Here is a 12,450-nt window from a genome sequence, read left to right on the forward strand (position 1 = left end):
TACGAAAAGCAGGGCTGTCTAGTCGCATTCCACGCTAGCGTCGATGGCCACGTAGTGATCGAAAAAGCCTTGGAACAAACTACTCAACCGAGCAATATCATGCGAGCCACCAGTCTCCCGAATCAGGTGCATGGACAACTGTGGATTACCCAAGTCAAGAGTGCGGAGACCCAACTTTGCCGAAAGCATTGGCCCAATAGTAGATCCACATGGTGAGTCGTTTCTAACAACAAACAATTGCAACGGAACCTGAGCTTTTTGGGCCACAGCCTTGATCAACACGAGTCCACGCGAGTTGGTGGCATAACGCTGATTGGCATTGATTTTGATCACTGGACCCTTATTGACCTCTGGCCGGTTTTCCAGCTCGTAGAAGCGACCATAATTGGGGTGAACACCGTGTGCCTGGTCAGACGAGAGCAAAAACGAACGGCTGCACATTCTGACCAAGGCACCAGGTTCGGAGTCTGCAAGACGAGTCAATACATCTGGCAAGAAGGAAGAGTCGGCACCTTGTGCTGAAACCGAGCCGATTTCCTCGTGATCAAAGAGAGAGATCATCAGAACACCTTCTGGGGCCGGTTTCGCGGCGATAATACCTTCGGCAGCGCAGAAGCATGAGGTCAAGTTGTCCAAGCGAGGAGCAAAAATGAACTCCTCGTTCATGCCTCCAAGCGTTGCCGGCTGGTGGTCGCAGAGAACCAATTCGAAGTCTTCAATGTCCATTGGATCCACGCCCAAGTCCGATGCTATAAGAGCAATGAGGGACTTGTTGTGGCGACGTACAACATGTTGCACAGCTTCGAACTCTGGCTCTGTGAGTTGCAACTTGGGGTCTGTGCTGCATGTATGCTGTTGGCCCGCAATGGGCACCATTTCGGTTTCTCTGTTGAACTCGAACTTGGTGTTAACGTCACGGTTCAAGTGGATGGCCAATGTAGGCACACGCATCAATGGCTTGTTCAAGTGGAGAAGCCTTGGAATAAACTGGCCCTCAGGCCCTTTCACATACACACGGCCAGCCACACTCAAGTCACGGTCAAACCACAGGTGCGCAATGAGACCACCGTACTGTTCAACGCCCACTTGATCGAAACCTTCAGAAGTCTTTTTGGAAATGGGTTTGATACGAAGACAAGGCAGGTCAGTATGTGCACCCACAATGGCCACAGGACCTCCAGCGTGGAACTTTTCGCCCACACGGAACGCAATAAGGGACAGTCCATTACGTGTAACCACGTAGCTGTGACCTGGCTGAACGTTCCAGATATCCTTTTCCTTAAGCACTTCAAAGCCTTGAGAAACTAGCTTTTCTTTGATATTAGCTACAGCATGATATGGCGATGGCGACTTGCTGACGAAGTCAACAAATCTTTCGGCGGCGTTCTTGGTGACTGTGTCCATTGCTTGTGGAGGAAAGAAGTGAAATCCCGTCTGACTTTGAAACATGCAGTGCCACACGTAGATACGGCACTGGGTGTGTGCAGGTTGAAAAGGCCAGAGATTCAACTAGAATTATTGCAAAATAGAAAGATGGCAAAATTTTGATGATCATCCATGTTCCATGTAGAGAGAAATCTGTGTTGAGGTTGGTGAACTCAAGGTACTGTCTGTGAAACATGTACTTAGATACGATCAATAGTACATAAAGAATCCATGACATCATTGAGGTATCCTTGGGTGAATCAACGTCATATTAATGGAAAAAAAAAAAAGGGTAAAGATATTTTTTTTGTCCATATGAGAATATAACGGCCCTCCTTTTCTTCATTGCCTGTTACCCTAGGTAGTTTTATTGCTTGATACCATAGAAATACTCGAACAAAGCCAGAGCCGTGTACATATCGTATTATCTCGTGCGGTTCTTTAGATACGTGATGATTTCCCATACGTAAGTGTCTGAGCAATTTCAGTTTCAATCCCCTGTGGAAGAGTCTCCGTGTTCCCAGCTTCATGGGTAGCTTTGCGTCTGTACCACAATACCGTAAGCCACTGATATCCACTCAAGCTTTCACTGTACTCCGCCCGCCCGATACTTCTAACCACATAAGAAAACCTGTTTCTATTAAGCCCTCATTCTCTATCTGTCCTTCCTCTATATTTTGGATTCCTCTATTTGTTCTTTCGGGCCGCCTTGTCGTCGTCGGCTTCTAGTTCCTCCTACTTCATCTTCTCAATCAGTAAGGTTCGAGAACGTCGGCAAAAAACTCATCCGGATTGAATTCAGGAGCTGGCGCCGGCGGCCCTTGGCCTGCACGTCTCTCTGCTGCGGCTACTTCCTGCTCTAGCTCCGCCCGCCGTGCCTGCTGTCGTTCTACAACCTTCTTCAAGTGACGGATATAGTCGACCGAAGTCTGAAGAATGGCAGCTTTGTTGGGCTTTGCCTCCTTGACTTTGGCGGTGGCAAGCAACTCCTGAATGTCTGGCGATTGTACAGCACGTTTCTGCATCGCCTGCACCGCACAGACCTGCGGCGTGAGCAACAGTGGCGGCACGAGAACACCCAACTCTTTGATTTTCTCTTTGATTAAATCACGGCGTCGGCGTTCGACGGCGTTGTGGAATTCTCGCCTCCTCCGGGCTTTTTCTTCTGGGGTTAGGTTGGCACCCACTGAGGACGATGTAGGCTCGGCTGGAGCAGAAGATTGAGTGGAGTTGTTGTTTGTGTTGTTGTTTGTGTTGGGCAAATTGAACTGTGGCGGCGAATTGACCGAGCCTGAGTATGGCAGGCGCAACGTGTCTTCGGGCGGCGACACGAAAGCACGGGGCGAAAGAAAGCCTGCGCTGCTTCTGCGCGAGTTGTTCTCGGCAATGGCATTGAGCGGGAACAGCCTTTGCGGAGAAAAGTACTGGGGCGACACAAACACGTCTCGTGCGTCCGGAGAAACCAACTGGTCCAAGGAGTTTTCCCCTAGAGCAGCGTCGAGTGGCGCAGACCCAAATGAATCTAATTGCGAGTCCAACTGGGCCGAGCCGATGTTGGGCCCGAACTGCGACCCGAAATCCGGGAATGTGGGCGACACGCCTAAGTCTGCGCCTGTGGTATAACCTCCTCCGGTAGAAAGGCCTTCTCCTGTGTTGTAACCTCCGTCTGTGTTGAAGGCCCCGCCTGTGTTGAAGTCGCCACCTGTAGTGAAATCTCCCCCTGTAGTGAAATCTCCGCCGGCGGGAGACCCGAGGAATTCGAGCGGGTCGACATATGGTGCTTGGTCTGAGACTTCGGCTTGGGCTGTTTCGAAGTCAAAGGGTCCCAATTGTGACGAAAGCGGCCGGTTTTTCTTCTCGGCCACACGTGCATCCTCCGGAATGCTTTCGTCGAAGGGACTGTCTCTCAAAAAATCCTCCATGTTTATGTGGAACACAGGTATGGTTTGCGAATTAGTCGGGTAAAACTAAAGTGAATTTAACCCAGCGGAGGTACTGATGCGGAAAGCTCTGGAAACAAACAAAGACTGGCTATCTTTATGGGGAATATGATTCTTCTAGTTGCGACACGTGTCTCAATGGTTCCAGGTTCGCAGGTGGAATATAAGTTTGTATTGGTCAAGTCTATGGATTATGGTGTTCGTAGCCTTAGCTGTGGGGCTGGTGCGCGCACGACCTTGATAAGGTTCTAGTCCACGAAAACCGACTTCGGAGTGTGGTGTAAGGTCGAAGGCTTGACACTACGGTGTTGTTTAAGTTGATGACTACGTCTTTTGAGTCGGGTATTTTGTTAGCTCTATTTATATGTTATTGGAATGTGGCCCGTAAGTTTCGCGCAAGAATAGAAGGCCGAACCATAGCATCTAATGGCTAGAAATTAGAGCATATATAGCCTCACAACAGGGAAGCCAGCAGAATACAATATACTGACGTTGAAAAGTACCCATAACCAAGACCGATTAATGTAGGCAAGAAAGATTTAGTTCCAAGAACGTTGCCCATATGCATCACTTCTAATTCGGATGGTAGACATTATAGAAGTTGCAGTAGTCTAAGGCGTCTTCCGCTTGTTCACCAACTTCTTTTTAACGTGTTTTTTCATTTTCGTTTTCCGTTTCTCGGCCTTGGCCGCTTTGGCCTCGCTCTTGCGCAATTTCTTGCTTTCCTTGTCCTCGTGCTTCTTTCCCTTTAAAACCAGATCTCTCTCAACCCATTCTTTGGCAGGTTTTTCGTCTTCGCTTTCTTCGTCGCTTCCGGAATCTTCGCTCAGTTCTTCCGATGACTCTTCCTCCGAAGCCGTCTCTTTCTGCTGTCCTTTCACCACGAGATCCGTGAGTGTGTCAACTTTTCCCTCTGCGAACTTCTCAAAGTCCCTCTCTTCCAATTGGTTGAGCGACCTAACCAAATGCAACGACCGGAAAACCTCGTCTTCCAAATTAGACTCGTCAAGCTCACTTTTCAAAGGTAGCGCCTCCAAATACTTACCCAACAGCTCGTCACTATCGTCGGTTAAGCCAAGATTGTAGTTGTTTTCTGTGATGTACTTAAAGAGCAACCTTTCAGGGTAGACATTGATGTTCTTGCGTGAGAAAAAATCGTTGACATTCTTGATGTCCATCCGTAAAAAATCGAGTGCCATAGGATGCTCTGGTTCCACAGATTGAGACACATCAATAATGTATAACTTGTCCTTGTGAACAATGGAGTTGTACTCACTCAAGTCCGCATGCACGAGTCGACATGTCTGGTACATTCTTCTCATGTAGAACAACATTTGCTGGTAGTAATGCACAATTTCATTGATGTCCTTGAAAGGGTGGTCTCTCAATTTTGGTGAAGGCTGGGCGTTTCCCTTTGTCAAATACTCCATTACCAAAACATGAGATCTGAGTTCCACGGGCTCTGGGCATGGGATCCCGTTCATGTACAATCTTTTCAAGTTACGGAACTCTTTTTCGGCCCACACCTTAACCATTTTTCTCGGATTGCTATGGTTCTTGGTATTGCGGAACCGGAACTCTCCATCCACGTACCGCTCTCTGTCTTTGAACACCAAAATCGATGTCTTGTAGATTTTCACCGCATACTCTCTGGTGGAGATTGCAGGGTCTTCATGATCGCCATGATACACATTCGCTTCTTTGCCTGTGCTGATGCATCCATTGATGCGCGAGATGATGCCTTTATTGATGATCTTGGCAAGAAAACGCATGGTCCGCGGGTCCAAGACTTGTTCCACTGTGGCACGATTTGATCTGTCTCTGGTGGTCTTGGGACCTTTCTTCATGGGCTCCACATTGATAAAGGTGGAGTATTTTTCCACAATCTCACCTCTGTCTGTAATGGTTTTACTTTTGGGCGCTTGCGACTCGCTGTCGCTGGAATCACTGTCCGAAGAGGAAGAAAGATTAAGCTTATCCATCTTCAACTCCATTTTTTTTTCGGTCTCCATTTGGTCCGGTTTTTTTAGCTCGCTCTCCATTTTCTAGTTTTTGCACAGTTGGTGATGAGATGGGCCAAGTGCGACTAACTTGTATTGTATACGGACTAGAAGCGGATTCACGCTGAATCTCAGCATACTCTCTTTCCGAAAGCAGACACAGTACTACAATGCCAATGCGTATCTTGGACAATTTTCTCCCCTACGTATGTTAACAGTGCTTTACGTGAGCGTTTTTCAATTCACATATATCCTATCGACCCATTCTAAGCGGGACACTAACATGATAGCGGTTTTTCTGGTTCATCCCCATATACATCGGTGTGGAACTTATCCTCGCCATTTCCATTCTCAACAAGGCCGGAGGTGCCTACGGTCTTTTGTCTCTCTTGACGGGACATCACATGAACTTTTTCCAGTGGCTATATAACTTGTTGGCAGTCTCAATGCTTCCGTTTTACATTTCGACACTCATCAACATGCTGAACAGAGCTTGTAATGTCCGAAAAGTGTGCTTATCGTGCTCCATATACGTGTGGGACACTGTTGTCGGATTGTTTTTCACTGCCTACTTTGTTTACTTTTGGTTCAGCAGAGAGGACAATGCGCCGGGTTCTTACGGCTCAGCAGAGCCCCTGCCTAAACCAACCTATGACTACTTGAACGTCCGCTCCTACCAGGATACGTCCCAATCTGCATCTCCGTCAAGAGAATTGTTTCTTACTGTTAGCGGGACCCTAGTGACCACGGCTTTCCGCCTTTACTTTTGCTTGGTTTTCCTTTCGTACACCAAGCAGCTTTTGAGGCAATCACAGTTGCACCAGAAAACACACGGCATGCAGAGCGTAGATGAAGAAGTGTTTCATCCAACCAATTTGGGGGGCCGGGTGAAAAAATTGGTCTACGACCTTGAAACGAGAGCAAAATTGTTTATGACAGACCTTCTTGTCTAAGGATGTTGCATATCTTGTAATCTTATATCGTGTGTCTATGCGTTATTAAAATAGCGTGTTTTGATTTTTTTGTAGGGTGTTTCAGGTTTCAGTCTACACTGCGTTGCGATCAAGCATTTATCAATCGGTAGTCTTTTCTCACTTTTCCCCATTTCCGCACATATCCTGAGAAAGACAAGACTATTCAACATAAACATTGTGACCGATCCTCTTAGTTATTGTCCTCTATCTGTCATAAACTGATTCATTGAAGTGTTTGATTTCCCCTGTTATTTTTCTCTCTCTTCCGCTCTTCAAATTTCTTGCTTTGCTATCGTCAAATAGTTCAACTGCATTGGAAACCCCACACTCATGACAAGATGGGCCAAAACGCCAGCGCAACCAAAACTCAGGCTACTTACAAACAAACGTTGCCAAAGAGCCGGATCAAAGAACTTTTCCAAACAAGAGCTTTGCAAACTCTAAGCGCGAGAGAGTTGGCTCTGATTGCTTCCAAACTCAATATCGCCTCTTTCAACGATTCACATGTGGTAACTTTGACAGATCTAGCCTATCTCCTTCAACTAAGTAACGATAAGGAAAAGGATGTACTGTCAATCCATGAAGATTTTGCTTGCGTTGTTCGTATCCTCTACGATTCCTTGACTATTTTGGGTAATCTACCATTCTTGGGGGACAGTCTTGAAGCTGATAACAACAGCCAGCTTACTCTTAAAAGTTTGATCGTTGCTTCCGCTGTACACACGGGTAGAATCAATTCGTTCTGGAATGATGCGGAATACCTAAAATTGCTATTCATCTCCTTATCATTTCCACCCACGAAACAGTCTTCAGAAAAAGCTGCTGAAAAATGGGAGCAGGTCAACGAAAACTCTGCCGAGCTATCTTTTCGTACGGTTCCAGATGAGAAAGACTCTTCTGCCCAAATTGCTTTGAAGATCAAATGGGCTGACTTTGAGCATCTAACTACGTATGACGATTTGGATGTGGAATGTTTACGAGTGCCTGCCGACAATATGGTGAAGTTAATCACACTTCTCCTACTTGTACGATCAGTACGGTTACAGTCTCACGATAAAATGCAATTTCTTCTTCAAGAAAGAATAGAAAAGTGCTGGAACAAATTTGAAGGTGCGGCTCTTTCACTTGTTCGTTTTATGAACGTTGATGTGAATGCTCTGAATATGAATTCTAAATGCATCACCTACGAGCAGTTCAACTCGGGAGTTGTTAATGGCTTTCTCAATCTTTTTACAGATGTGTTTAGGCGCTTGTTTGAGAATGGCTTTTTGGGCCTGATCGTAGCGGATCCAAAGGCACCCCAACCCTTAAATGAGAACATAGAGGCCACAGCCACAGAGAAAGAGTCGAAGGCAGCAGCCGACAAAAAACAGGAGAGGATTAAAAAAGCATACAATTTCGAAGAAACACGACTTGTGAATGATGCATCGTTGGCTCTCATAGCAACAGCATTACAGGCGTCCGGGATTAATGAAGAAATTTCTCGAGAAACGGTCGTGGAGCTCTATAATGGAGCACACGCTGGCTTTTCCATCCGCTCGCTTGAGCTGAAAATTTTCAAGTGGCAGGCACCTACGATATTTCTTATTTCGGGAAAGCGCCTAAGAAGTAAGACAATCGCACAGAATAAGAGATATCAGCAGTTTGAAGACATGTTCCCCAGATTCTTCCGGTCAACGGAAAATCCAAGAAAAGCGTGGCAAACAGACTCAGACAAAATCACATACGCAGTTTACGTGGAAGAGCCGTGGCGAAACTCAAACAAATCGAATTTTGGAAACGAATTGACCACAATCGTCAACCTTCTGCCCAGATACGATATTTACACCAGCAAGCATGATCCTGTAATAAAAGGAATGCTGGTTTATTTCAACAGCCTTGGAATGGGGATTGGCTTTGGCAATGATCAGCCGATAAACAAAAATAATGTTCGCCGCATTATTCCAGGCAAAGTATCACTCACTGTGGAGGCTAATTTAGAATTTGCCGTCTTCAGGCACATTTTTAATTCATCCGCAAACACTTCTGCATTCTTCAATTTCTCTCGACAGGAGGCTGCAAGAAATGAAGACTACGAGGATAGATTTATGATCACGGATTTGGAGGTTTGGGGCATAGGATCTACTAAAGAGTTGGAGGAGCAAAAAAAGCAATGGGAATGGGAAGAGAAGCAAGCGCAGGCGCGACAAAGCGTCAATGTCGGAACTCTACTGGAAGACCGAGCACTTCTCGAAATGGCTGGTCTCATAGGTAATCATGGATCAGGGGGATCCGTTTAAGTATTTTTTTTGAGTAATGAAAATCATTCATCTTTTAGTTGTGGGTGCAAAAAAAGAGGCATCGTTGGAACGCGACACCCGTACACCAGAGTGGAGAAGAGCATCTCGCAAAATTCCATCTCTCTAGATATCTTCAAAAACAATTATGGGCAAGTCTGGCAAGAAAAGCGGAGCTTCTAAGCAAGATCCAAGATTTGCATCGGCTCTGTATGACCCGCGGTTTATACTCCCGAGCTTGAAAAAGAACAAAATCAAGGTCGATGAGCGTTTTTCCAAAGAAGAGTTGGCAAAGTTGAATGTCACGGCTACCGGAAAGAAGGTGAAGGTCGACAGATACGGAAGAAAGCTTAAAGAAAAGGATGAAGTGTACGATAAGTATTTTGAGGAGGAAAAAGAATCCGAGGCAGAAGAAGAGGAGAAGGCTACAACTGACTCTCAAAATGATGGAGAATCAGAATCTGGCAGCGAAGCTGACAGTGAGTCAGGGTCGGACTCAGAAAGCGAAGAATCCCAAGATGATGAAATGCCCCAAGTGGTCAAAAAGAAGGTAGAGCCAGAGGTATCTGACGATTCAGAAGAAGAAGAGAGCGACGCAGAAACTTTTGTCGATAGAGCCAGAGGTGAGGGTTTGCAATCTGACTCTTCAGATGATTCAGACTCAGACTCGGACTCCGATCTGTTCAATCTTGACTCTGATGTGGAGATCGAAGAAGAAAAACCAGAAGAGGGCGATCCATCTGATACATTTGCTGTAGTCAACTTGGACTGGGACAATGTCAGAGCAGTGGATTTGATGGCCACGTTTGCTTCGTTTGTTCCTAAAGGAGGCTTGATCAAGTCCGTCACCATATACCCTTCCGAATACGGCAAACAACAAATGCAAAAAGAAGAAATTGAAGGTCCACCAAAGGACTTGTTCAAGAAGAAAAAGCAAGTGGAATCAGACTCCGACTCTGACGAAGAACTCGATCTTAAAAACCAAGAAGATTTGGAGAAAGCTGCCCGCAAATTGTACGAAGAGGATGACGGCGAAGAAGATTACGACTCCAAAGCTTTGCGTCGTTATCAGCTACAAAGATTAAGATACTACTATGCTGTGGTGCGTTGTGATTCGATCAGCACTGCGAAAAACATTTACGACAACTGTGACGGGTCTGAATACGAATCCACAGCTAACATTTTCGATTTGCGTTACGTCCCAGAAGGAATGGAGTTTGATGATAGCGAAGCGAAGGACGTTTGCACCAAAATTCCATCCTCTTACAGACCTGATTCAACCTTTGTAACTGATGCATTGCAGCACTCTAAAGTGAAGTTGACTTGGGACGAGACTCCAAAGGAAAGAATGACTTTGGCCTCAAGACTGTTTTCGCAGAAGGAAATCGACGATATGGACTTCAAGGCATATTTGGCTTCCGACAGCGATGGAAGCGAGGCAGAACAAGCATCCCTGTTGAAAGATAAGTACAAGAATTTGCTAGGAGGGAAGTTCTCTTTTGACAAGGGTGCCGACGACGAAGAAGATGACGTTGATATGGAAATCACATTTACTCCTGGTTTGGATCAAAACAAGCCACCAGAACCAGAAAAGGGACCTGAGGAAGAGTCTACTATTGATGCATACAAACGTAAAGAAAAGGAGAGACGTGCACGCAGAATGGAAAAGTTCAAGAACAAAGAGGCTGAAGAGAACGAAAACAAAGAAAAAGAAAAGGAAACGAAAAAGAGCAAGAAGGGAAAGAAAGGTAAGAAGTTGGATGAACAAGATGAAAAGAGCAAAGCTGAATTGGAGTTGCTTATGTTGGATGAAAACAACGACGACGAGAATAATGCAGAGCATTTTAGCATGAGAGATATTGTCAAGGCTGAGAAGCAGAAAAACAGAAAGAACAAGAAGGGTAAGAAAAACTACGACAATGAGCTCGTGCAAAATGACTTCCAAGCCGACTTGAACGATCCACGTTTCAGAGAAGTTTTTGAAAGCCACGAATATGCTATTGACCCTACTAGCAGCGAGTTCAAAAAGACAGACACCATGAAGACAATCTTGAAGGAGAGATCGAAGAGACTGAGAAAAGATGAAAAACATGAAGAGAAGAAGCATAAGAAACAAAAGAAGTCTGAAGAACCTAGCATGCCATCATTGAACTCTTTGGTGGAGAAATTGAAGGGGAAGAGTAAGCATTGATTGTGTATAATGGGATAGATATAGAGTAAGAGAACTGCAAGTTACAGAATCGGAAGACAAATGTAGCCGAAAAATACGAGGCTCAAAAGCCAATACAAGGGTACCCAGACACCTAAATAACCGAGCGAACATTTCAAAAGTCGGCGTCTCTCCATACAAAATATTCACTAACCCATGTCATCAACAGTATAGCTCTGTTGTTTTCATATGTTTACATGTGGACCAAACTGATAAAATAAGATGATCAAATAACGTCTGATCGAAGCATGATATATTAGCCTTATGATCTGGACAGTGTAATGTATGAAACCACAGCAATTCTTTGCGAAATCTGTGCCAAAACCCGTCCAAATCTTACTATGTCAATCAATCTTAACAACGTCCATCGTAAATTAGCAAGCTAAACTTTTCCGACGATGGCCGGACACGTAGATCCAAGTAGTGCATACAAACCCCAAGTGTCGTTGTACGCGTTGATGATTTTTCTCTCCAGTGTCTTTCTTTCAACAACAATGAGAGCGTTTTTCGTTGCTACACTTTTGTTCTGTTACGTGCAAGCTTTGCACTTCTACTTGAAAACAGGCGAGATCAGATGTTTCTACGAAGACTTGCAGGTCGACACGTTGGTTGTCGGTAAAATCGACGCATACGATTTTGACGAACAAACCAACGAGTACTTCAAGAGCAACAAGTTGAAAGTCAGAATTACTGTTGACGAGACATTTGACAACGATGACAGAGTTGTGGACCAGGCCTCCAAGCCCAGTGGGGACTTCACCTTCACGTCGTTCGCTTCGGGCGAGCACAAGTTCTGCTTGTCGCCCATTTACACGGAAAAGAGCCCAGAGAACAAGCACAGAATCTTCTTTGACATTGCGTTTGGCTCTGCCGACGACTACGTCGACTCCAAGTCCTCGAAGAAGGTGGACAGTTTGACGTTGCAGGTGCAGAACTTGAACAAGAAATTGCAGGACATTCACAGCGAGCAGGAGAGCATCAGAGAGCGCGAGGCTGCTTTCAGAAACCAGTCGGAAAGCACCAACTCGAGAGTGGTGTGGTGGAGTATCATCCAGTTGCTTGTGTTGGTGGGAACGTGCGCATACCAGTTGCGTCACTTGAAGAGCTTTTTCGTCAAGCAGAAAATTGTGTAAACGAGTAGCAGACCCTAGCGGTTGCGTACTTTGTTAGAGGCTACATACTTGAACAGAGGAGACATAGTTTGAACCCGAGTGACGTAATATGTAGATAACTGGGTATCTCACCCTGCAGTACAACTTGTGGCACCCCAGAGGGGTACAGCACGTGATACGGCGTACTAAAAGCCACACTTGATAGTATTTCTATCTGCTTGACAGAGTAGAAGCCAAGACCCTTCTTGACATGTGAGAGAAAGAAGACGAGCAACCGAGACAAGAATACACGAGCGAAAGCATCAGGGCGACTAAAGTCTTGGAAAAAAACAAGCAGTTTGACAATGATGGAGCTCGAAACTTGACAAACTGATATTTAGCTCCATTAGCCTTCGATTCAGCCATCTGCCAGAGCTGTTATTTGCCAGGTAGCAGCCCAATCATTTATCTCCGTTTTATCAAGGGTTTCGCCGAGACTGCACCTTTCGGCGGACCTGCATGCCAATAATTACAT

General features: G+C 45.5%; 7 protein-coding genes across 7 annotated transcripts; 4 read left to right on the top strand and 3 right to left on the bottom strand. All coding sequences in view use genetic code 12, as the record gives it.

Moving 5' to 3' along the window:
• Window positions 1–18: 18 nt before the first annotated feature.
• On the bottom strand, window positions 19–1,449 carry FOB63_001458 (aspartyl aminopeptidase; the record flags this gene model as incomplete). Its single annotated transcript, XM_002618427.2, has 1 exon — window positions 19–1,449. The coding sequence occupies one exon, from the start codon at window positions 1,447–1,449 to the stop codon at window positions 19–21; it is 1,431 nt and encodes a 476-aa protein (XP_002618473.2).
• A 728-nt stretch (window positions 1,450–2,177) lies between these two features.
• RTG3 (Rtg3p) lies at window positions 2,178–3,347 on the bottom strand (the record flags this gene model as incomplete). Its single annotated transcript, XM_002618426.2, has 1 exon — window positions 2,178–3,347. The coding sequence occupies one exon, from the start codon at window positions 3,345–3,347 to the stop codon at window positions 2,178–2,180; it is 1,170 nt and encodes a 389-aa protein (XP_002618472.2).
• A 629-nt stretch (window positions 3,348–3,976) lies between these two features.
• On the bottom strand, window positions 3,977–5,407 carry FOB63_001460 (protein kinase; the record flags this gene model as incomplete). Its single annotated transcript, XM_002618425.2, has 1 exon — window positions 3,977–5,407. One exon carries the CDS (start codon window positions 5,405–5,407, stop codon window positions 3,977–3,979), a length of 1,431 nt encoding a protein of 476 aa, XP_002618471.2.
• Window positions 5,408–5,541: 134 nt separating this feature from the next.
• On the top strand, window positions 5,542–6,318 carry FOB63_001461 (uncharacterized protein; the record flags this gene model as incomplete). The annotated part of the gene is made up of 2 exons (XM_002618424.2): window positions 5,542–5,571; window positions 5,656–6,318. The coding sequence occupies 2 exons, from the start codon at window positions 5,542–5,544 to the stop codon at window positions 6,316–6,318; spliced, it is 693 nt and encodes a 230-aa protein (XP_002618470.2).
• Window positions 6,319–6,677: 359 nt separating this feature from the next.
• Window positions 6,678–8,618, top strand: FOB63_001462 (TLD domain-containing protein; the record flags this gene model as incomplete). The annotated part of the gene is made up of 1 exon (XM_002618423.2): window positions 6,678–8,618. The coding sequence occupies one exon, from the start codon at window positions 6,678–6,680 to the stop codon at window positions 8,616–8,618; it is 1,941 nt and encodes a 646-aa protein (XP_002618469.2).
• Window positions 8,619–8,763: 145 nt separating this feature from the next.
• Window positions 8,764–10,806, top strand: FOB63_001463 (pre-rRNA-processing protein ESF1; the record flags this gene model as incomplete). Its single annotated transcript, XM_002618422.2, has 1 exon — window positions 8,764–10,806. The coding sequence occupies one exon, from the start codon at window positions 8,764–8,766 to the stop codon at window positions 10,804–10,806; it is 2,043 nt and encodes a 680-aa protein (XP_002618468.2).
• Window positions 10,807–11,222: 416 nt separating this feature from the next.
• On the top strand, window positions 11,223–11,957 carry ERP5 (Erp5p; the record flags this gene model as incomplete). The annotated part of the gene is made up of 1 exon (XM_002618421.2): window positions 11,223–11,957. One exon carries the CDS (start codon window positions 11,223–11,225, stop codon window positions 11,955–11,957), a length of 735 nt encoding a protein of 244 aa, XP_002618467.2.
• Between the last annotated feature and the right edge of the window lie 493 nt (window positions 11,958–12,450).

This window comes from Clavispora lusitaniae (assembly GCF_014636115.1).
Source record: "Clavispora lusitaniae strain FDAARGOS_655 chromosome Unknown tig00000038_pilon, whole genome shotgun sequence".
NCBI lineage: Eukaryota > Fungi > Ascomycota > Pichiomycetes > Serinales > Metschnikowiaceae > Clavispora > Clavispora lusitaniae.